Source organism: Otolemur garnettii, unplaced genomic scaffold (assembly GCF_000181295.1).
Source record: "Otolemur garnettii isolate 467f Iridium unplaced genomic scaffold, OtoGar3 scaffold00050, whole genome shotgun sequence".
In the NCBI taxonomy this organism is placed as follows: Eukaryota; Metazoa; Chordata; class Mammalia; order Primates; family Galagidae; genus Otolemur; species Otolemur garnettii.
Window position 1 is genome coordinate 1,480,005 of NW_003852445.1, and position 22,976 is coordinate 1,502,980.

The 22,976-nt window shown below is 37.7% G+C and overlaps 1 protein-coding gene across 2 annotated transcripts in view; it reads left to right on the top strand.

Annotated features, from left to right (window-relative positions):
- The window catches only part of FMN1 (formin 1), a 370,390-nt gene that overhangs the window by 206,968 nt on the left and 140,446 nt on the right, over positions 1-22,976 (top strand). For both annotated transcript variants that reach the window (XM_003791683.1, XM_003791684.2), the window contains 2 exons: positions 6,907-6,994; positions 22,564-22,625. In XM_003791683.1, coding sequence (XP_003791731.1) covers positions 6,907-6,994; positions 22,564-22,625 — 150 coding nt within the window. The remainder of the gene's footprint in view (positions 1-6,906; positions 6,995-22,563; positions 22,626-22,976) is intronic.

The following is a 22,976-nucleotide window of genomic DNA, read 5'->3' on the forward strand; positions in this document are numbered from 1 at the left end:
GTGATGTGGGCTAATCTTACTGGAGTTAGGTGATATCTCAAAGTAGTTTTGATTTGCATTTCTCTGATGATTAAGGAAGATAAGCATTTCTTCATGTGTCTATAGGCCATGTGCCTGTCTTCTTCAGAGAAGTTTCTCTTCAAGTCCCTTGCCCACCCTGAGATGGGACCACTTGTTCTTTTCTTGCTAATACGTTTGAGTTCTCTGTGGATTCTGGTTATTGAACCTGTGTCAGAGACATAACTTGCAAATATCTTCTCCCATTCTGAGGGCTGTCTGCTTGCTTTACTTACTGTGTTCTTGGCTGTGCAGAAGCTTTTGTTTTGTCAGATCCTAGTAATGTATTTTTGGTGTTGCTCCAATTGCCCTGGGGGTCCTCCTCATAAAATATTCGTCTAGGCCGATTCCTTCAAGTGTTTTCCCTACACTTTCTTCTAGTATTTTTATAGTTTCATGTTTTAAGTGTAAATCTTTAATCCAGTGAGAGTCTATGTTAGTTAATGGTAAAAGGTGTGGGTCCAGTTTCATGGACTGGTTTTTATAGTGACTAAATCTTATTGCCAACTAGAAAAAATACCAGGTTGGGGGCCATTGTGAACAAAGGTGATAATTTGAGTTAGCATGTACTTATTTGCCATTTCCCATTACTCTGGCTCAGTGCAGAGTGGGTAAGAGCACACTTCCAACTCCTGGCCTCTCCCCAAAGAGAGAGAAAGTCCTTCCTTACTGATAATTACTTTAAATGTAAATGGACAAAACTTAATCAAAAGACACAGAGTGGCTGAATGGCTTGAAAAATAAGATTTAAGGACACATATAGGCTGAAAGTGAAAAAGGATGTTCCAAAAGTTTTGTTTTGTTTTGTTTTTTAAGATCAAAAAAATTGACAAAACTTTAGCTAAACTAAGGGGAAAAAAAGAGAGAGAGAGAGCAAAGTGGCCAAAATTCTATCAAACAAATTAGACCTTAGTTCACAAATAATAACAAAAGACAAGGAATGACATTATATAATGATGAAAGGTTCATTTCACCAGGGAGGTATAATAATTATAAGTATAAATGTATGCATACAACATCCAAACCAATTATATGAAGCAAAGCTTGGCAGAACTGAAGAAAAAAAAGACAGCAAGAATGATGGGAGATTCTAATGCTCTACTTTCAACAATTGATATAGTAAGACAAAAGAACAATGAAGACACAGAGAACTCGACCAACATATGGATCCAATGGACATAATAGACATATATAGAACATTCCACCTAACAAGAATAGATTATACATTTTTCTCAAGTGCACATGGAACATTCTCTAGGAAAGATCACAGGTTGGATCACAAAACAAATCTTTCTTTACAAATTAAGAAAGATTGCAATTATACCAAATATCTTTTCTGACCACAATGAAATGAAACTAGAAATAATAGCAAAAAGAAAACTGGAAACTTTACAAATATGTGGAAATTAAACAACATCCTTGTAAACAACCAATGGGTCAAAGAAGAAACCAAAAAGAAAATTGGAAAACATCTTCAGAAAAAAAAACATACAACTTACCAAAACTTATGGATGTAGCCAAAACAGTTCTAAAAGTAAGTTTATAGCAGTGAACACCTGTATTAAAAAAAATCTCAGCCTATTTATACCTCATAGAACTAGAAAAAAAGCAGAAGGAATGAAATAATACAGAGTAGGGCAAAAATAAACAAAATAGAGAACAGGAAAACATCAGGAAAAATTAATAAGACTGAGTTGGTTTTTGAGAAGATCAACAAAATTGATAAATCTTTAGCTAAATTAAGAAAAGAGAGAGAAAAATAAAAATCAGAAATAAAAGATGATCCCACAGAAATAGGAAATATGTAAGAATCTACTCTGAACAATTATGCGCCCCAAATTGGATAACCCAAAAGAAATGAATCATTTCCTGTAAATGTACAACCTACCAAGACTGAATCATGAAGCAATTCAAAATCTGAATGTACCTATAACTAGTTAGGAGATTAAATTAATTATTAAAAACTTCTCAATAGAAAGAAGACAAGGACTAGATGGCTTCAATGGAGAATTCTACCAAACATTTCAAGGAGAGTTAACAGAAAGGCTTCTCAAACTCTTCTAGAAACTAAAGAAGAGGGAACACTTCCAGATTCATTCTGTGAGACCAGCATTATTGATACCAAAGCCAAAGATAGTACAAGAAAATTGCAGACCAATATGCTTGATGAAAATAAATGTAAAAATTCTCAATAAAATACTAGTAATATTATACTACTAATACTAAGGTAATATCAATACATTAAAAGGGACATGCACAGCATGATTAAGAGGGATTTATACATGGAGTCCAAAGATGGTTCAATATGTGAATTTCAATCAATGTTCTGTGACAAGGGTGCCAATACTACATAATGGAGAAATGAGGATCTTTTCAACAAATGTGTTGGGAAAACTGGATATTCACATGAAGGAAATAGAACCCTATCTTACAGTATACACAAAAATGAAATCAAAATAGATTAAAGACTTAAATGTAAGACCTGAAACTGTAAAACTCCTAGAAGAAAACAGGAGAAGAGCTTCTTAAAATTGGTTTCAGCATTTATTTCCTGGATATGACATGAAAAGCACAGACAACAAAAGCAAAGATAAATAAGTGGGACTACATAAAACCAAAAAGCTTCTGCTAAGCAAAGGAAACAATCAATAGAATGAAAATTCAAACTATAGACTATGAGGAAATAGTATGTATTTGCAAACCATATATCTGATAAAGGATTAATATCCAAAATATATAAGAAATTTTACAACTAGGTTTGTTTTTAAAAAATTAAAAATGGGCTAAAAAAAGAGATAACCCAAAGAAGACACACAAATGGCCAACAGGTATAGCAGTGGTTTTCAACCAGTGTGCCATGAAAATTTTTAAAGATCATTAGTTATTTTTGACAGAAGTTTAAAATGCAGTAAGTATGTTCTTTTTTTCACTCAATTTTTTGATCAACATAATTTAAGTGTGCCATGATAGTTTAACCATAGTTTCAAGTGTGTTGTGAGATTAAAAAAAAAAAAAAAAGGTTAAAAAGCATTGGAGTATAAGAAAAGATCCTCAGCATCACTAGTCACCATGGAAATGCAAATTGAAAACACAAGGAGAGATTCCCTTGTATCTATTATTAGCAAGGCTTTTATCAAAAAAAAAAAAAAAAAAACAGGAAATATAAAGTTTTGGTGAGGATCTGGAAAAATAGGGACCCTTGTACACCATTGGAAATGTAAAATAGTGTGGCCATCTAGAAGTTCTTTAGAAAGTTAAAAATGGAGCAACCATATCAATCCCTCTTCTGGGTATATATGTAAAAGAATTGAAATTAGGATCTGGAAGCAATGTCTGCACTTCCATGTTCATTGCAGCATTATTCACAGTAGCCTTGAGACAACTCAAATGTCCACTGATGGAAGAGTGGATAAAGAAAATATGGTCTGTACATACAGTGGAATACTCTTCAACTATAAAAAGAAGGAAAGTCTGTCATTTTCATTGACCTTGAGATCATTGTGCTAAATGAAAATGATCCATTCACAGAAGGACAAATACTGCATGACTTCATCTATATATGGTGTCCACAGGAGTCAAACTCAAAGGAACCAAAAGTAGAATGGTGGCTTCCAGGGGTTAGGAGAAGAGGAACCCATAAAGTCTCAGTGAAGAAATCTGAGTTCTAGAAATCTGCTATATAACATTGTGCTTATGGTTAACAATGCCACACAGTACATTTAAAAATTTGTTAATAGGGTTCATTTCATATTATGTACTTTTCACAGTAATAATGAAAACTTAGTTTTAAGCCTTTGAATCTGTGGGAGAAAGAAAAGAGGAGAAACTAAAAGATTTGGGATATGCAATTTGGTGTCCATTGTGTTTCTACCATTTAGTTCCATTTAGTTGGTTCTGAGAACTTGGTATCACTTCATAATTATAGAGTGGCACAGGGAAATTTAGAAGGATATTTTTGATAGTCTAGTTAGAAATAGAGAATTTGGTATAGATAGAGAAAAGAATACAAAGGCTTTAACTTCACCCCTGCCTACCTCCTTTTTGAAGGCAGCACCACATTTCAGGAAAAAGCTCTTAAGGCATTACTCCAGCTAAAGGTAACACTCACCAAACACTTGCCACACCACATCATTGTACAAAATTCCAAGAATGGTTTACAGTTCGAGCTGATGGAATAATGAAATGGGGATGGATTTGTTTGATTTTACCCAGGGACAAATAGAATCAGGATCTGTCACTCTTTTTCTTCTTTTGTGGTCTCTTCCTCACTTTCTTCTGTTAGCTAACAGAAAAACTTGCATTTGAACACTGTTCTTACAGGCAGAATATGTTACAGGTAAGCATCAACATGTTGATTTGAGAAATGCCTGCAACCCAGTTGAGATCTGGTCATACATTTGATACTTGTGCTTGTCTACCTGACACTGAACTGACATTGCCACGGCCATGACTGTATCAGTCTCTACTGTCCTGGACACCTAAGAATAAATCTGGCCAGTTCCCAAACCCTTTCTTCTTTTGCGTTTTCTCTCCAGTGTAGGTGATGATTTTGACTCTTTACAACATTTTTACCACAGAGATTTTTTTTCTTTTTTTAAATCACTGAGCTACAAACTTCTTAGGACTTGATTTATCACAGTCATCTCTGCATCCCCAGAGTCCAGATCAATGCCAGGCATGTAATAGATGCACAGAAAAATTTTTTTTAATGAATGACTATATGGCTGAATATTTGCATAAAACGAATTTGGACTTTTTAAATTTTTTGTTGGACTTTTAAAAATCATTTGACTTTAGGCCAGGCATGGTGGCTCACGCCTATAATCCTAGCCCTCTGGGAGGCTGAGGAGAGTGGATTTCTTGAGCTCATGAGTTCAAGACCAGCCTAAGCAAAACACAAGACCCTGTCTCTACTAAAAATAGAAAAACTGAGCCAAGAGAGTTGCTTGAGCCCTAGCTGGAGGTTGCTGTGAGCTATGACGCTATGGCACTCTGTCCAGGGTGACAGCTTGGGACTATTCTCAAAAAAAGAAAAAATCATTTGACTGTATCTAAGTTCTGTATCTAAAAAAAAAAAAAAAAGCCAGAAATAGCATTTAAAGAAGATATTTGATTGTGTTTCATCTTTTTTGCTTTTACTATCATATAAAAAATATGTGATACCAGGTACCTTCTGTTTTTGTCTATAAAACTCCAGATAGCCTGTATCCCCCAAGAATCTTTCTCTAAGGAAAATGTTGAAATAACTTAAACACTGCAAGATCAGGTTTTCCTTATACCTTGGTTAAAGCTTAATATTTACTACATTTGCAGTCTTATATGGAAGTGGCCACTTTGAACAGGGAAAGAAAAAAGTGGCTGGCAATAATTGACTCAGGATCAAGCAATAAATGGGTAGTTAGACAACATAGACTATTAGATAATTTTAATTGGAACAAGCTTTTGTTTTCTCTTATCATTCAGCCAGCTAGTGTAGTACAAAGGGAGATGTAGATGTTAGTTACTGTGAAGTCTTGCCTTCATTATATTTTGCCAAGTCTTTAAGGGCCTAATTGGGAGAGGAAGCGTTGCTGTTTAGCTTAGTTCATATTTTACCCAGAAAAGTCCATTAAAGATATTTATAAGAGTTAGTGATGCTTGGTGTATACTTCCTATTAAATTTTGTTACTCTGCTGCATGACACAAAAGATACTTTTTTCCCTTGGTGGCCACTGTGTGATATGTTATTAGGAACTGATTTAGCTTACTAGGTTCAGAGAAACACAAAACTATGTAGACCTTTCCATGAGATATTCATAAAGGTTGAAATATTGACAGTGAAATATATGAAATTTCTAAAAAGGCTGTAAATGTTTTGATATGTGTACATATTATAAAAAGAGTTTAAATGACTTAAAGCTTTGTGTACAAAGCGTTATGTTATAGGTAATAAGAAGACAAACAGGAAGCAACCTTTGAAATGGGGAAATTTTATTCATTTAAATAAATACAGGTCAAGCACTGTATTGGGTGCTTTGCATATATTGTCATTTAATTTCTAAAATAAATGCATAAACTAAATATAGTCAGTTCTACTGCATGATAAAGAGGTCCTTGTGAGGTCTAATTCCTATAGGTTTTCGGTTTTCCAAGGCCATATCACTGGTAAATGGTTGACTAAGATCCAAAGGTTTTTTCCCCTAAATCACCCCAGCAGATGACATTACTGAAAGATTGGAGACTGTGAAGTGACATAATCAGTAGCAGCATGGAAACTGTTGCAATGCTAAATGACAAAGTTTGATATGCTGTTGCATACTATGTTGTCATTACAACCTTGTTAACATGTATTTGAATAAAAAGAGTAAAATATTAAGATTTTAGTGTTCATATTAGGCTAATGGAATTTTGTGTGGTATTAGTTTTGTAAAATGTCATAATACATAACTTTGTTTTTTTTTGAGACAGAGTCTCACTATGTCGCCCTGGGTAGAGTACCGTGGCATCATAGCTCACAGCAACCTCAAACTCCTGGGCTTAAGCAATTCTCTTGCCTCAGCCTCCCAAGTAGCTGGGACTACAGGTGCCCACCACAATGCCTGTCTATGCCTTTTGTTGCAGCTGCCATTGTTGTTTTAGCTGGCTGGGGTGGGTTCGAACCTGCCAGCCTCGGCGTTTATGTGGCCAGCACCCTACCCACTGAGCTACGGGTACCGCCCGATAAGTAACTTTCTATTAAGTATTATTTAGAGTGCATATAGCATCAGTTTAGTTCATCAGTGTATGTAAAAGATCTTAATACTTTGGTATGCTTTCTGAAAGATTGCGTGTTTGAGCTATATTTATTTATTATTTATTTTTCAATTCCAGATCATCAAGTTATTGGATGGAAAACGATCTCAAACTGTCGGAATCTTGATATCTAGTTTACATTTAGAAATGAAGGATATCCAACAAGGTAAGTTCTTTCTATATTTTTTTAAAAGTTTTTAATTTTAAAAAACATCTTATTATGAAAAATTTCAAACATATATGAAATTAGAATATGATGAGTCCATGTACCCAGTACCCAGCTATACAACTGTCTACTCAGTCTTATTTCATCTAAAGCACCCTCCTCCTACCAACCAAGTAGATCATTGGGAAACAAATCTTAGACATTTTATAAAATCATCTGTTAAAAAGCATTATTACTAATTGCTAAAATGTAAGAATACTTTTTCAAACAACACGCCACTAATATACCTTTTAAAACATTAACAATTTCTCAGTATCATCACATATGTAGTTCCACTTTCCACAATTATATGCACACTCAATAATTTATTTGTTCATTTATAGTTTGAATTAGGACCCAAACAAATTCCATGCATTCTTTGTTCTCAAGTTTCTTTTAATTTAGAGATTTCTTTCCTCCTTTTTTCCCTCTTTGTCATTTATTTCTTGAAGAAGACAGATCCCTTGTCCTATGGAGTTTCCCACATTTTATTAATAAATTTTGCTGTTTGCATGGCCATGCATTTATTTATCATGTTCCTCTGTCCCCTGCTTCCTATAAATTGATAGATGGATCTAGAGACATACTCTGAGTGGGGCTAGAATGCCTCGTAGATGCCATTGTATATTCCATAAAGAAGTAGATCATATCTGGATATCTATAATGGTAATGGGCACTAATGATCACTGCCTAGATTTCATTATTTCATTAGTAGCTTGAAAAATAATGATCTACTAATTAGATCATTTTCTTTTGTTAGCTGGACTATGTCTGTGAAGAAACACTTTCCTTCAACCATTGGGTTATGTCATAGTTTCTCAGCCTATTTCTTTTTCAAATGACATTGTTTCTGCTTGGTTATCTTTGGCTCAGTTTTAAATAAAAGGCATTTACAGAGAAGAAATTTTATGTATATAGTTTTCTGAGGCTTGAGAAAAGTGGACCCAAAGCTAGTGTAGCTTTCTGAAATCTGCATCTCGAATGAAAACAGTGCTCTCCTTTCTCAGAAGTCAATCAAGTATAAATCTTTATTTTGACTTGTCACTTGCAATATTTTCTGAGTGGTAATACAATCTCTTAGATGGTTTCAGTAGATTTTAGCCTGGCTTTACGAGCAAAAACTCTCTAAAGTCACACCTCTCTCTGTGTCTCTGTTCACGTTGCTCAGAGTTATTTCCCTCTGCTGCTTGGCAACAACTCCCCTAAGTTCTGACCTACAAGACACTTAAGATGCTTTCACATACAACTTTTCCTTTAAAAGGAACTTTGATAAGGGATTAAAATTGTGCTGTATTTCAAAATTTAAAATTACATGAAAAACTAAAAATATCCTAAGTTGAATGACAGAGAAGTCAACTAAGCTATTTTTAATATTTAAGTTAAATAGCAGAACTAAAAACATAGCATGAATATTAAACCTCAGACAGTGTTGCCATAATTGATTTGAGCTTGGAGTGGAGAATGTTTTAAAAGGCTGGTCACCAAAATTAGAGTGGGATTCTTTAGTAACTTTAGAAGAATCTAAGGTTAGATCGGTCTTCTGGAAAAACTGAGTTTCTGATAAAGTCAAATCAGAAGGTAGTGATGCTAAGGCAAACAAAAAAAAAAAATGGGAAAGCAAAACAAATCTGTGCAGCAGAGTTTGTGATCTTTTGGTAAGGGACTAACCTTTTAGTCATTGAAATTAGATCCCTGTCTTTGGGAATTATAGAAGAGTCTGGTCCTGAACAATAATGCTTTCCATGAGCCTGCTGAGACCCAGGTGTGATTGGTTTCGTCACCACAATACATCCCACCCAAGGTATGAGTTTTCAGTGTCCACAGCATCTCAGTCTTTGTTCTGGTCAAGTGTGTCCTGCTTGCAACATGCTAGGTTGCCATGTGGCTAAGAGTCATTTCAGCTACATGGTAGTCCAGTGGCCAGCTCTGGACCATAAACTTTCTTCCACTGGTGTTCCCGCCTTATAGAATTGAATGCTCATTATGAGTTGAGTAAGAGATTAGTTCCCTGAAACTTCTTCCAATATTCTAGCCTAGTCAAGAACATGCTTCCAAAATGCAGAAGTGAACTTCCACTTCAGCACCATGAATGCTAGTTACAGTATCACAGACTTCTAGGCCTCATGGGAACTATTTCAGTTCTTTTTCCTTCCTCAAGCACCTCTATGATACACCAGAGCTGGTTTCTAAATTCTAAAAAAATCATGTCCCTTCCATTTCTCAACGTCGTAATGCATTCCAGATGAACATGGCACTCTGACCAGAGCTCCGTGTTCCTTTAGAATCATTGACTGACACTGGCATCTGAAGGTCATGAGGAGCCTAGGCCGTGTCAGTTATACTTCACTCTGAAACCGTGTCTGGCAGTGAATGGAATGCACTTGGCCTTGTGTTGTCAACCTGGCTGAAAGGACTCCCTGTGCTGATGTTGTCCTAAAAGGTTTATTTTAATGTGTGTGGGGGGGAGGGGGCTACAGCGAAATGTGACTGGGGAAGACCAGCTGGCAGCCAGGCAAGGCCTCGCAGCAGATCAGCTCTGGCGAAATGACCACAGTTCAGAGGCTGTTCTTTAGTTTTTTGGTCATATATTCATTCTCGTCAGTGCACGAAGACCAGAGGCATTAACTTGCACTTGCCAAACTCACAAGAAGATGAAGTAGAAACCAGAAAGATGGTGTATTCACTTAGAGAAGAAAATATTCCTTTCTCATGGCTCAAAAAGAAATTCTCATCTGTTTATCATTTTCTCCAAATCATTTGTCTCTCTTTCACATTATGTATCTATTGCTGCCATTTTCTTTCCTAAAAATGTTATTTCTGTCACTCTATGACAGCACATGCATCATAAGCACACAATAAATATTTTTGGCATTGATGAGCAAAGGAATAGCTGAGATATACAAAGAAATAGGACTGCACATGTTGGAAAACAAAATGAAGTACCCGATTATTCGAAAGTATACTGTTCTTTTGGTGGGGCTAAAAGTACCTATAAGTAGTTTAGAGACCACCAGGCATTGTAGTTTTCTAGATGTCAGTGACACTTCAGTCTTGCTAAGATTACAGCTTTGTCACCTTGTGGAATTTTATTTTATTTTAAAAAATACAGATGAAATAGTAAACTAAATAGAATCAGAAGAATGTCATATATCCTGTTCCAGTCCATTTACACAAAACTAACTGCCTTCCTGCCTTCAACATGTAGTGAGTGCCAGCTCTGTGTCAGGCACTGCGACTACAGCACACAGAAGACCAGACTCTAATATCTTCAAAAGCTCCTAGGATGGAGAGCAGGGGGAGAGGTACCAGATCTCATGATTTCAATACAGATGGCTGCGAAACAACAGAAAACAATATTTTAACTCTTCCTTGAAAACTTATGTTGAGTTGAGAGGATGGAAGAGTGGTCATCACACAGAGAAGGAGCTTTTTTCCCACTGGAGGAGAAAGCATGGAACAAACCACATGGAAAGGAGGCACAGCCGGGACACAGACATTGCATGTGGGTGTGAGTTGTTTTAGGACACAAGGCAAGAAACACAAGCAGCATCTGGACCAGGAAGGTCCCTGAATATTATCACAAAAAATTGGTATGTTACTGCATCGGTAATGGGAGGAAGACATTTAAGAGGAGCGTGGTGATCTGATTTGCACGGCAGCCTTCTCTGTCAGGCTGTCACGCGGGAGACTGACCTCTAAGGCCGAGTGTGCTTTGGCTACAGGACGGCTCTCTATCTTCACCCTGCTCTGCTCCCATCTCTTCCTCCTGTGCTCCCACCAGCCACAGTGGTCATCTTTGATTCCTTAAGGCCAAGGATTTTCTCCCTTCGGTGTCTTTGCATGCACAGCAAGTTTTGAATGAATAACACAGACCTTTCCCTCCATTTGACATGCTTTTCCGCCCCGTTCTCTGTGTAACTAGATCCTTTTCTTTATGATTTTAGCTTATCTGTTACCTCATAGTGCCCCTCCCTAACATGTCAGTCATCCTAAGGCAATTCCCTTATTTCATTCACAACACCTAGTCTTTTACTTGTTTGTCTACTTAGTTTTCATTTACATCTACCACCAAAGTAGAAGCTGTGAGAGGGAGATTGCTCCCTGATGTGTCCCCAGCACCGGTACATGTGTCTGGCACCTAGGTGATGATCATCGGGTGCCTGTTAAATTAAATAAGACTGAAAGTGGATAAATCTGTGAGAAAAGGATTGCGATCATGCAGGTGATAAACGTGGAAGGTCAGGACTAAGGTTGTGTTCCGAGAAATGTAGAGGGAAGATACTGTGTGCAAGGGATGTTTGGAAAGAGAATCACTTCAGTTACATCAGATGCAAGAAATGATGGAGAAGAAATCTTGGCTGTACCTTGGGTTTTGGACCTCATCAAGAATGTGTATAATGGTGCCAAAAACCAGAAACTGGAAATACAGGAGCAAAAGCAGAGGTTGAAGCAGAAGGGGAGAACGCCATTGTGGATTTCAGTGTGAGAGGGCTGCAGACAAGTCCACTAAAGTGTTCAGGGAGCGTCTGAAAAGTTTCAACTGGTGATAAGTGAACAGGGCTGGGTTTGGGACGTGATATACCCCCTCCAAAGTAACTGTTACATGTTTCCTTCTACCCAAGGGTTGACATTTTGTAGAAGCAGCCAAATCCATACATTGCCTAGAGTTTAAAATACTGAGTCACTACAGGAAAGATGTTGGTTATGGAGGAAAGATAGTTCAGGAGGGTGACCATGATACACACAGCACCTGCATTTGGTCCAGGAGAGACACTGTCTGCTGGTTCTCCATCTGCCATCTAAGATGACTTATATTTAAAAGCATTTGGCATCCTTGGAGACAGTGACTGCCTACATGATTGCAAGTGAGCATTTTCATTCCACATTAGTGATTTCCTCTTGTTCTCGTCCCAGGGGCAATGGAAAATTGCTGTCGACTATCCTTGATATAAACCTCCAGGATGCATTGCAACAGACTAGGTGCCAGAAACCTCCTGGCATTCATTTGGAATTTCCTGTATGCTCCAAATTTGTATTTATAATATTTAATCTAACATCAAAATAAAGCATTTTTAATTTTAGTTCCTACTAATTCAGAATCTCAGTTTGAGAGTTCAGCTGCATCATAGACAATCTTTCTGTTTAGGAATCTTAATTCAAAATATGAGAAAGGGGACACTGGTTAGTCATAGGCTCAGAGTCTAAAACTCAGATCTGAGAATGCCATTAGACTTTGTTCTCTTTTGCTTTAATAATTTCCAGAAATCTCTGTCAATGTTTATGTAAACTGTCTAAAACATAATGAATTTGACTAAGCATGTAAAATTCACCTTCAGTTATGTAAGACTTTCCTGAGAAACCATCTCAGTCTAGCCCAGAAGAGCCTCTACTCAAAGGACATTTGCTCTTCAAAATGTTTTATCATACACCCTTACCAGTAAAAAGTTTTAGGGCATGCTTCTTAATGTTTGTTTTCTAAAACGTGTACATTACATAAATCTCTCTTTTTTTATTTTTTTATTGAATCATAGCTGTGTACATTAATACTCTCATGGGGTACAGTGCATTGTTTCTATATACAATTTGAAATACTTTCATCCAATTAGTTAGCATAACCTTCATATCATTTTCTTGGTTGTTGTGTTAAGACATTTATATTCTACATTTAGAAAGATTCGCATGTACCCTTATAGGATAAATCATAGGCGTGATCCCACCAATCACCCATCCTCCCCCCTCCGTCCCCTCCCCTTCCTCTCCCCTTTCCTGGTATTCTTGGGCTAAAATTGGGTTATAGTTTTCCTATGGTAGTTATAAATTAGTTTCATACTAGGGTTGAGTACATTAGATACTTTTTCTTCCATTCCTGAGACACTTTGCTAAGAAGAATATTTTCCAGCTCCATCCATGTAAACATGAAGGAGGTAAAGTCTCCATCTTTCTTTATGGCTACGTAGTATTCCATGGTGTACATATACCACAATTTATTGATCCATTCATGGGTCGATGGGCACTTGGGCTTCTTCCATGACCTAGCAATTATAAATTGGGCTGCAATGAACATTACATAAATCTCTAACAGAACTAACATGCACATTTTAAAACATATACAAAAATATGAATTATAATGAAATCAGTGATACTTTTTAACATCTTGCTAATTGTGATGGCTTTGGCTTCTCACTGGCCTGCTATCTCATGGGTCAGTAAGGTATAGTTATGTTGAGGCTTATTAACAATAGTGAATTTAAACGCACATTTCAAATCATCTTCTCAATACATTCTATTTATGGAGGTCAAATTCTTGGCAGACCTGATCCGACTGCCCTTGTTTTTACTTCCTTCCATGGCTGATGAGGAGCTTGTACTAGCAAGTGTTTGCCCTGCCATGTTCTTATTGTTGATGGATTGTCTTTAGTTCTGGGGTTTCTCTGCAGGAATCTTTTGAAGCCAACTTATTTTGTGAAGTCCAGTTAGAAACCGACGTTCAGAATCAGAAAACTTCACTTAAATGATCCCCCCCCCCCAAAATCACAGTATGTTGAAATTAAGAAATAAGTGAGGCTGTCACATACAAAGGAGTTTACCCACCAAAAGTGACAGGTAATCCTGACCTGCGGACTGAGTGAAGGGGCAGTGCCAACTTATTAAGTATTGGTAGAGCTTTTTTAAAAAAAAATTTAGATAAAATGAATATAAATAGTGTCACTAAGAATTGTCCTTCCTTTTTCACCTTTTTCTGTCTCCCACCGAGTCTAAAACACCCAAGTAGCAGGGTTCCCACCCACCTCTTTCTAAGCCAGGGGACATTCCTTCCTTCACAGAGCTGAGTCCAGAAAGCAGAGGGTGGTGTTTCTTTGTACTTTACCTTCAGGCAACTGGCTGAGACCATCCAATCTGTCTGGAATGTAATTTTGGCTTAAAAGAACCAGAACTAATGGAAGAACAGAAGCAGCTTAACCCAAACTGTTTCTCATTCCACTGCCCTCCAGAGAATAGGGGGATATAGGAAGGGGACGTTTTGTGAATTCTATGCTCTGTGCCCTTCTTTGAGGTTTGAACCATGGACAATTTTAATTGTACCTAGAAAGTGGCATCTTGGGCACCTTCAGGCATCGTGCATGCCTGGACTTAGGCGAGAATCGAGATTTTTGCTTTATAAGATTGAGAGATTTTTGAGGTTTTGGAATAGATTAGGTAAGTGTCCCCGTTGTGACTGCCCTTTCTCCCACTTCCAGGCAGCTCTTGTTCACTGTGTCTTTTATGCTCACCTCCTACACCAACAGAGCCCAAATTCAGGTCTATACTAACCGGCATGACACACTAGCAGGCATCTAGCAAAGTAGATGAGATTATAAACTATATTCCACTGATTTTCCTACTCGTTTATGTGTTTGGAAGCAACTTTATGTGTTTCTTCATTTTGTGTGGGTCTTAGCTCTTCATTGGTCATTTTAGCATTCTGTGTAAAGTTGTAAGTGTTGCTATACTTTCAAGAAAATTAGACTTTATGTTCCTATTGTTCCTTCAGATTTTATTTTATTTTTTAATCATGATAAGGCATTTTCAAATTCCACTTTTTTGGGGGGGGGGAAATTCTGTCTGCTATGACTCAGCTATAATACAAATCATTTTTGAATAACTGCAAATAAAAGATTGAAGTTTGATCATTTTATTACATGTATTGAAATAGCATATTAGAGTTAAACTGTTAGCAGTAATTAAATAAATACAGAACTATAGATGTGTGTGTTGTAAACCTGTAGATATATGTAAATGAAATCTTCATAATTCAGGCTGTATGTAGTTCCCATTCAGAGATGGCTAATTAGTGTGAAAAGTATGTGATGCCATTTAGACACTAAGGTTTCTTTGTAGACTTTTGTGGATTGTTGGTTCATGGGTTGGTTGGTGGATTCATTGACTTTTTGAGGTGGTGAGAATTTAGACGGTGTGATTATTTATAGCCAGACACCTATAAAGGATGGGAAAAGTATAATCTTGGTCAAATAAATTCTCAGTGCCTTGGAGGATAGTTGGGGTAGTTATGGAACTGAATTTGGGAAATCTAGCTATGTGACTTTGGGTTGAGATGTTGTCTTCTGTAAAAGTAGGGCCAATAGCAGCACCTACCTCGTGCACCTACCTCATACACTTACATGCACAAAACACTTGGAGCCCTGCCTAGCACACAGGATACTCCCAGCAAATACTAGCTATTAATTGTTATGTCTGCTGTCCCCCTCTGGTGTAGTGGACAGAGATCCCTTTACTCTGCTTCTTCCTCAGTACCTTTAAGCAACTTATTTGGATACTTGCATAGAGTGAGGATTTGTGCATATCTGTCTGCCCAGACATGTCTGGTCCTGAATGGAGATGGAACATTGTGGCTGGTGGGGAGAAAGTTAGCTGTAGGTTGTGGGAGAGGAACACTTAGGGCAGAGCTATGCCTGCTGTTAAGAGACTTGGTTACATTGCTCTTCAGTGGGAACAGGTCTGCGCCGTCTCCGGCCTTGGCTTCCAAAGTTTTGCATGCTCCACACTGTCTGCCTGTCACCTCTCACCTCTTACAATTTTATTGGACTTGGTCTTCCCCTCAGTGGCACCTGATTGTTGGGATGTGAAACTGTGGTAATGTGTTCCTACTCCCCCTTTCTTCACTTCTCTCATTCTACCTCTGCTTCCTTCCACAGACCTCCAAGCTATCCTTTCCTTTCCTTAGTAGAAGTCAGGAAAGTAGGATTGTTGGAGTTTTGTGAGGTCAGCTACACAGGCATTTTAAGAAACCAAGTCTTCCTATGTTAATTTCCCCCACTCATTCTCTTTTCCTTATCAATTTGAGTTCACACTGATTTATCAAGACAGGATCTCTCTCTGTTGCCCAGGCTAGAGTACAGTGACACCTTGGATTCCTGGGGTCAAGTGATCCTTCTGACTCAGCCTTCGAGTACCTGGGACTACAGACATATGCCACCACATCCAGCTTTTTTTTTAGTATACTTTTTGTAGAGATGGGAAGGTCTCACTACATTGCGCAGACCAATCTCAAATTCCTGGCCTCTAGGTATCCTCCTACTCTGGCCTCTGAATGTGCTAGAATTATAGGTATGAGCCATTTCACTTGGCCCAGATTGAGTTTTTATCAAGCCCTAAGTATGTGTGTGTCTTTCTCTGTGTGTGTATGTGTATGTGTATGTATTTTGCTCAATTCAGTAATGTGAGCAAAATGACTAAGCTTTATGGTGGCTATCAAAAGTTATCATTGTTAACAAAATAATTTCTAGCAGTCGAGCAAAATAATCCTATCAGTCTTTGCTTTCCTGGGCTGAGAATAAATCTAGTTCATTGGCAAACAATTACACACCCCAATCTATACAAGTCCGTCATGTCAGCTACTTAAAGAAATACAAAAAAGAATAAAATAGGCTATTTAGGAATTATTCTTAAAACCAACGTCAACCAAATCCTGGTGAGACGAGCCACCCTTACCTGTGTGTGACGTCTTCTACAGTTTGGAAGTAAATGACCAATCTCCCATATTTCTTGCTCAAAAGGTACTCCTTCAGTCAAGAAGAACTCCCTTAAGTCACTCTGCCTATATTTTTACTAGTTACGAGCCCTTCACACAGCAAGAACATTCTTTGTTTATTTAGCTGTGATACTTTTGGAAATTGACATGTTCAGGGTTAAAAAAAAAATGGCTGGAGGGCTGAGAGAATTCCTGCGTGTTCTTTGTACTTACCCTGGTCTCATGAAAAACCGTCTCTGAACTAGAGAGGGAATTTTGCTATTGTGTAATTTTCTGACCCTGTGCATGTTCCCAAAGCAGGCACATAGTTTTTATGTGTGCCTGTTACTTTGAATTTGTGATACTGATCTGCTTTTTGTCCCTGCTGACGGTTATTATATCTTAATGGGTGAAACACTACTCTAATGATCCGTGTGTATATAATTCTTGTAGTACAGAGCAGGCACCAGAGGACCACATAAAAATGTTTGCCTCAATTTCCCTGCAAAAAAGAGGCCCAGAAACCAGACTTGACCAAGTAACAGATTTTTAAAGGTAAAGGAACCCAATAAAATTACCAGCTTTTCACAGCGTGTGTCTACTTCCTCTCAGCATATTGTGAGGTGTAGGTGAAATATTCTAACTGAACTGACAGTGTGAGCGGGACAACTAAGGAGGGAGGGAGATAAAAGTAAAAAACACCAGCAATGATTGATATTGCAGTAGCAATGAGTTGTTGGGGTCTCCGCTTTGTGGGTTTGACACTTCACCTTTCTGACACCATTTGCAGGAGCGTTGGTATAATGAGCCCTGTACAGATGGGAACAAAAGCTAGGATTACTTGGAATTACTGTATCAGGGCTTTGAGGCCTGCTGTAGAATCGTGTCGGCTGGTGTTTGTTTATTCAACTCATAAGATGAAAGGCGTGCACGCGCGAGGGACAGAAACAGAGAGTGTGTATTTTTTGAACATGTAAAATGGAAGGGGCGCTCTAATCCTAGGTTACTCAAAAATGTTTTAATCAAAGACTGATCTATTTCTATATAGTGATCATCAATTAACTAAGGGGGTTTACGTAATGGCTGGTAAGTTTTATGGTAAGTGTTTTCCAGAATGACTTACACAGAGAGCATTTGTTGATTCTCTAATACTTTGCTCCAGCATTTGGGGAATAAAATTATCAGGTGTGGATTCTGGCCTGCTAGGAACTTAAACTAGATTTGATGAATGGGAGGTGGAATGATGATTATGTACACGTTAAGACAGCTCTTTTAAAAGTCCTAAGACTTATACCTTTTTATTTCTTTTAGAACTTTGGCCAATAGCCTAACCTCCCTGGGTTACTCTGTAGGGGTAAAAATAATAGAAATAATTTTCATTTCTTTCATCTCCTGCCTCAATCAGATAATCTCTTGATATTGCTTCTTCCACTTGTAAATTTTAATTTTTAAATGTTAGGATCCTTATATGGGAGAGAAGGAACCTCAGTGGAATACTTGGCATCGGCCCCAAGTGAATATCTTTATCTGCTTCATCCTTTACCAGTTCTTCTCTTACTGGGTCAGGGGGAAAGATCAGAGTCATGCCCGTCTCTCGTACTCCTGGCCCCTTCTCAGGGGGTGGTACAGAGAAGTGGTGGTCCCATAAACTGAGGCATAAAACCTCAGAGTTGTTGGACACTCCACTTCCTCATCCCCAGAGCTAGTTAGTGATATCACTGGACAGTGCTACACCATGCCTTTCTCCTCTGCTTTATCTGACCACGCTATTAAGGATTTTGCTACCTCTTGCCCACAGCAGTAGGTTCTAAACCTGTCTTCCCAAATTTTGGCCTGTCCCATGTAACATAATTCTGTTTAATCCACTCCTCAACTCATGCTTCTCAACAACACCCCCTGTGTATCAAGTGCCTTACAACATCTTGTGGCGTTCACAGTTCTACAAGGCACTGCCCCAAATCGAATTTGGAGCCTTTGTCCCAAGTCCCTTTAATTAAGTCTCTCTTCAAGGCAAAACTGAACTGAACGTTCATTGCTTGAACATGCCATGAGCCTGCCTGTATCTGCTTCTTCCAGTTGGGTTTCTCATTTCTTTTCAGTTGTTCACTGGTATTTACTGTTTATTTGCAAACTGTCATTGTTTTGACTCAGTTTGTCTTAATGGTGATTAAAGGATATTTAAGCAATGTAACAGTTTACTGTCTGAAGCAATATAACAATTTACTCTTAATCTTTTTTCCTAAGGTGATACTGTTATTTCAAATTTTTGACACTAAGGCTGAAAAAGGAAAGATATTTTCCTTCTTCATTTACTAATAGTGATAAAATTTATTGTTAAACTTAATGATTTTTGTTATGGAATATTTAGTCCAGCAATGTACCTACACACAGTGTGTGAGTGGAAGGTATGATTGCGCACCACTGCTTACTAAACTTTGATTTTTGGACAGTGATAAATCAGGAAGGAGCAAATGACCTTAATTCAAATATTACCCCTCTCATAACATAATCATTTTATTTGTCAAATCTTGTCCCCCTTTAAAGTCTCTCTGTTTTCTTTTTCAAGATCCCATGTCCTCTTTGTCAAGAAACTTTCTCACATCAGCAGAAGGACTCGCTCTTCAGGAGTCCTGTGGCACATGTGACACCCACATGTATTTATTTTACACATGATGCACCCCAGGTCTTGATGCCTAAGAAACATTCCCTTGACTACCAGGCTCTTACAATCGACGGAGGAAGGAAACTGTTAGGCAAAACACCATAATACAGATTCCTGCAATCCACTCCCTTCACTCTCTAGAAAATGTGAGGTGCCATAGTAAAGAAGATCGAGGACTTAATGATCCAAAGGGCAGGGAGTATCCTTCCCAGACAGGAAAGCCTTTATTTCTGGGCCTTGGAGGATGAAGTATGGAAAGAGGGTAAGCCATGGTACATTTGGGAATGGTGCATCACCCAATATACCTGGAGCCTGAGGTGCACAGAGGAAATGGTAGGGCATGAGATCAGAAGTCTAATTTGGGGCCAAGCAAGGGATAAGCTTAAAAGTTAGGCCAAGGAGTTTAGAGGTATTTTGAACATCAGAGTAAAATTTTGAGGTCTGTGTTATCAAGAAAATAACTTTGGCAATACAGTGATGAAGGATGGATTGGTGGGAAATATTGAAATTATAGATAAAAATTAGGTCAACTTTCTCAATGGTCCCTGCGGTTATCTTGTATTTCCCTTAAACAGTTGATACATCATTTTTGTAAGTAGAGTTATTTATGCATGTATTTTCCTATGAATAACGCTTCCTGAAGTTGGGCCCTGTGTGGGATTTTAAAGGGTTTCATAGCAACTACTTTCTGAAACACCGAGTAATTCTAGAAAGCTGCATTTATAGCACAAATAACTCATTAGTTGTACTTTTCTTTCTCTAATTATTTTCAGATGTTAAAGGACATCAGACATTAACAATCATTAAAACTCATTAACAAGGTATATATTTGAAATCATAAGTCATAGTTCATAGGCACCATTTTGAGTTCATATCATGTTCTATAAGCTATGCCAAGCATACATACTACTTCACTTAATATTTTCAGTAAGTAGTTTAAGAGTCTAATGCTCTACCTGCTGAGCTAGTCAGGCAGCTACTCAGTAAGTAGTTTAGATACGTTTTACGGATATGCTAAGGCTCAGAATAAATAACGAGTACATTTTGCTTTGTGATTCATGATAGTCATCTTGAGGTTCTTGTATAAGCTGGATATGTTCCTTTATCAGACAAAGAAACTTGCTTTTTATTTACCTATCCGTGGAACAGTCTTCTCTGTTAGAAGACTCTTAGAAGAAGACACTTACTAAAGTGACCTCTTCAGATCTTGATTGATATGTTGTCTCTTCAAAGACTTTCTTGATTATCCTATCCAATGTGCATTTCTGTATTTTACTTTCTTCATAGTATATCTGAAGATATATGTGCATATATATACTATATACCATTATCTGAAATTATATGTTGATTATTTGCTCTCCCCGATCTAGGATATGAATTTCACAAGATCAGTACTTTGAACATCTTCTATACTTCTAACTTATATCCACAGCCTTTTAGAACAGTGTCTGAAATTTAGTGTATACTCAAGAAATAATTATTTAAGGGCTAGATGTGTGAATGAATGAGTAAATGCCTCCAGAGCCCATACTTGTTCTTTGGTGTCATCTCCAGGTTTTTCCAGGTTACCTGGCACACTGGAAGGGGATTGGCTAATAATCCAACCTGTCAAACCATGCATCTTGGACCCAGACTGATTAATAACTTCTAAAACAGAATATTAACTCACTAGGAAAATAAACTCATAGATGGTTCTCTTTTTCATGAGTTAAAATATTTTGATTATATATAACTTATAGTTGTATACAGTTATCTAGGGCATGTGGTTAGTTTAGAAGTAAAAATTTCTGATGAGTTATTTTTAGAATTTTTTCTTATGCATTCATGTTGGCTGAGTTTTGTAGGAAAACATTGGGGTTTACATAAAACAGACATTGTTTCTAGCTATTTGGGTTTTTAAAGCACCAAACATTTAAAAAATACATGTCCTATCTGATATCTACTTGATAAATTAGTGAACTTACATTATTTCTACACAAAATAACAGCCCTACAAGGGTAAATTCTTTCTTTCTTCAAATTACATTTTTCTATTGTGGTTTCAGATTGGCCTTTTGTGAAATATAGTTTCCCTTCATCTTAGTGGAATCTGAGGTGGCTGACTCTGTCACTCGTGTATTTTCCTCTTTTGTTACCACCCCACATATCTAGGAATAGCTTACTGACTAACTCTTAAGTTCAAGAAGGTGGCCTGTGAAGGAATTTTAAGTACATTTCTCGGAGTTCTGTGAAGTTACACGATCTTAGCTCACTTAATTAGCTTTGTGAAAATTGTATGAAGGGATTCATAAAGATTCCAAACTACAGAAGCAAAACAATTCAAAAGCAACCTGCCCTTCACCTTGATCCCTACCTCCTCCAAAAGCCATTGTGTAATGCAAATGAACAGAATAATGGTTGACGAGCAAACTTTTAAGGCGTTCTAAGTATCACTGGTTGATTTAATAAAATTAATTAGCCTGCCACGGAGAAAATTTACTAGCATGCTGGTTAATTTCACAACGTAAAGTCAAGGAAGGGGAGGTAGTGTTGAGGGAACAACCTTATTAGTTTTGAATAATTATTTAAAGATGTGGACCTACCTATTTCAAACACTGTGATAGCCAAATCCATTAAGGCCTTAAAATCTTAATGTTTGTGTCCCAGTCTATATGGGAAGGAACTTCCCTAGATGAAAATCATAAGCATATTAGTTACCAGCTAAATGACTTATTTAAGATACAGAACAGCAAGTAGAATTGTAGCGTCCTCATAAAACCATGGGAATAAAAACCTGCCTTAAAACTGGCTCATGGGAGGTTTCCATAATCTCAATTTGCCATTGATGCAGTTATTGCTTTTTCTTGTCTTTTTAATCCAAACAAGATGTTTGTAGTGGCTGCGGAAAGGTGCCTGAAATCACATGCCTGAATTCACTTAATTTGCCAACATTGTCTTTTTTCCCTCTGTCTTTCTAGTAATGGGCAAGAGTCAGTTCTGGTGCATTAGGTACTAAATCTCTTCAATTACCAGCCAAGAAGAAAGATTTAAAATTGTGCTTCAAACCAACAAACTGATTTAGTTTTAAAGCACAAACACTTCTCCTGTGGAGCCTAAATTAAGCTGCAAAAGTACCCAGAAGCTGAAGAATTAAACCAGGCAGGGCTGAGGCTCAGGCCAGTGATAGGAACCATTTTGGTTTCTTTCATTTGAGCCCCCTGTCGTGAATGGAAGGGGGCAGAAACAGGCTGAGAGGTACAACTTCTGTAAGAAAGGGCAATACTGTATTAATTGTTTGGTAGCTGAATATGGAGTAAAGTTGGTTCAGAGGATCTCATCAAATCCTTATCCTCTTTCTCATTTCTTTTTGGGCGCCGGGCAGCCATTTTCAACGTGGATGACTCTGTGGTTGATCTGGAGACCCTGGCAGCCTTATATGAAAACGTGAGTGTCAGAGCTCATTTCTGTATTTTTCTCCTACTTGAAAATCATGTTCTTTGGTAGTAAGGATTTTGACATAGCGTGGAATAGATTTAGGCATAAAAACACAAGCTTGAATGGCAGTAGACAAGAGAGAACAACTAGGTTCCTCATTCCCCCTGGGGTAACTACAAATAATACATGTTTTTGCACATCTGGGAGGCAGAGTGCTTCAAGTGGAGACCACATACCTGGAGCCCAGCCCTGACACCTGCTGGCAGAGGGAATGACCCAAGCCACCTACTTCAATGATGACATATGCCAGTGTCTTCCTCTGAACAATGAGAATGCTAATGTCAGCTTGGATGATGACTC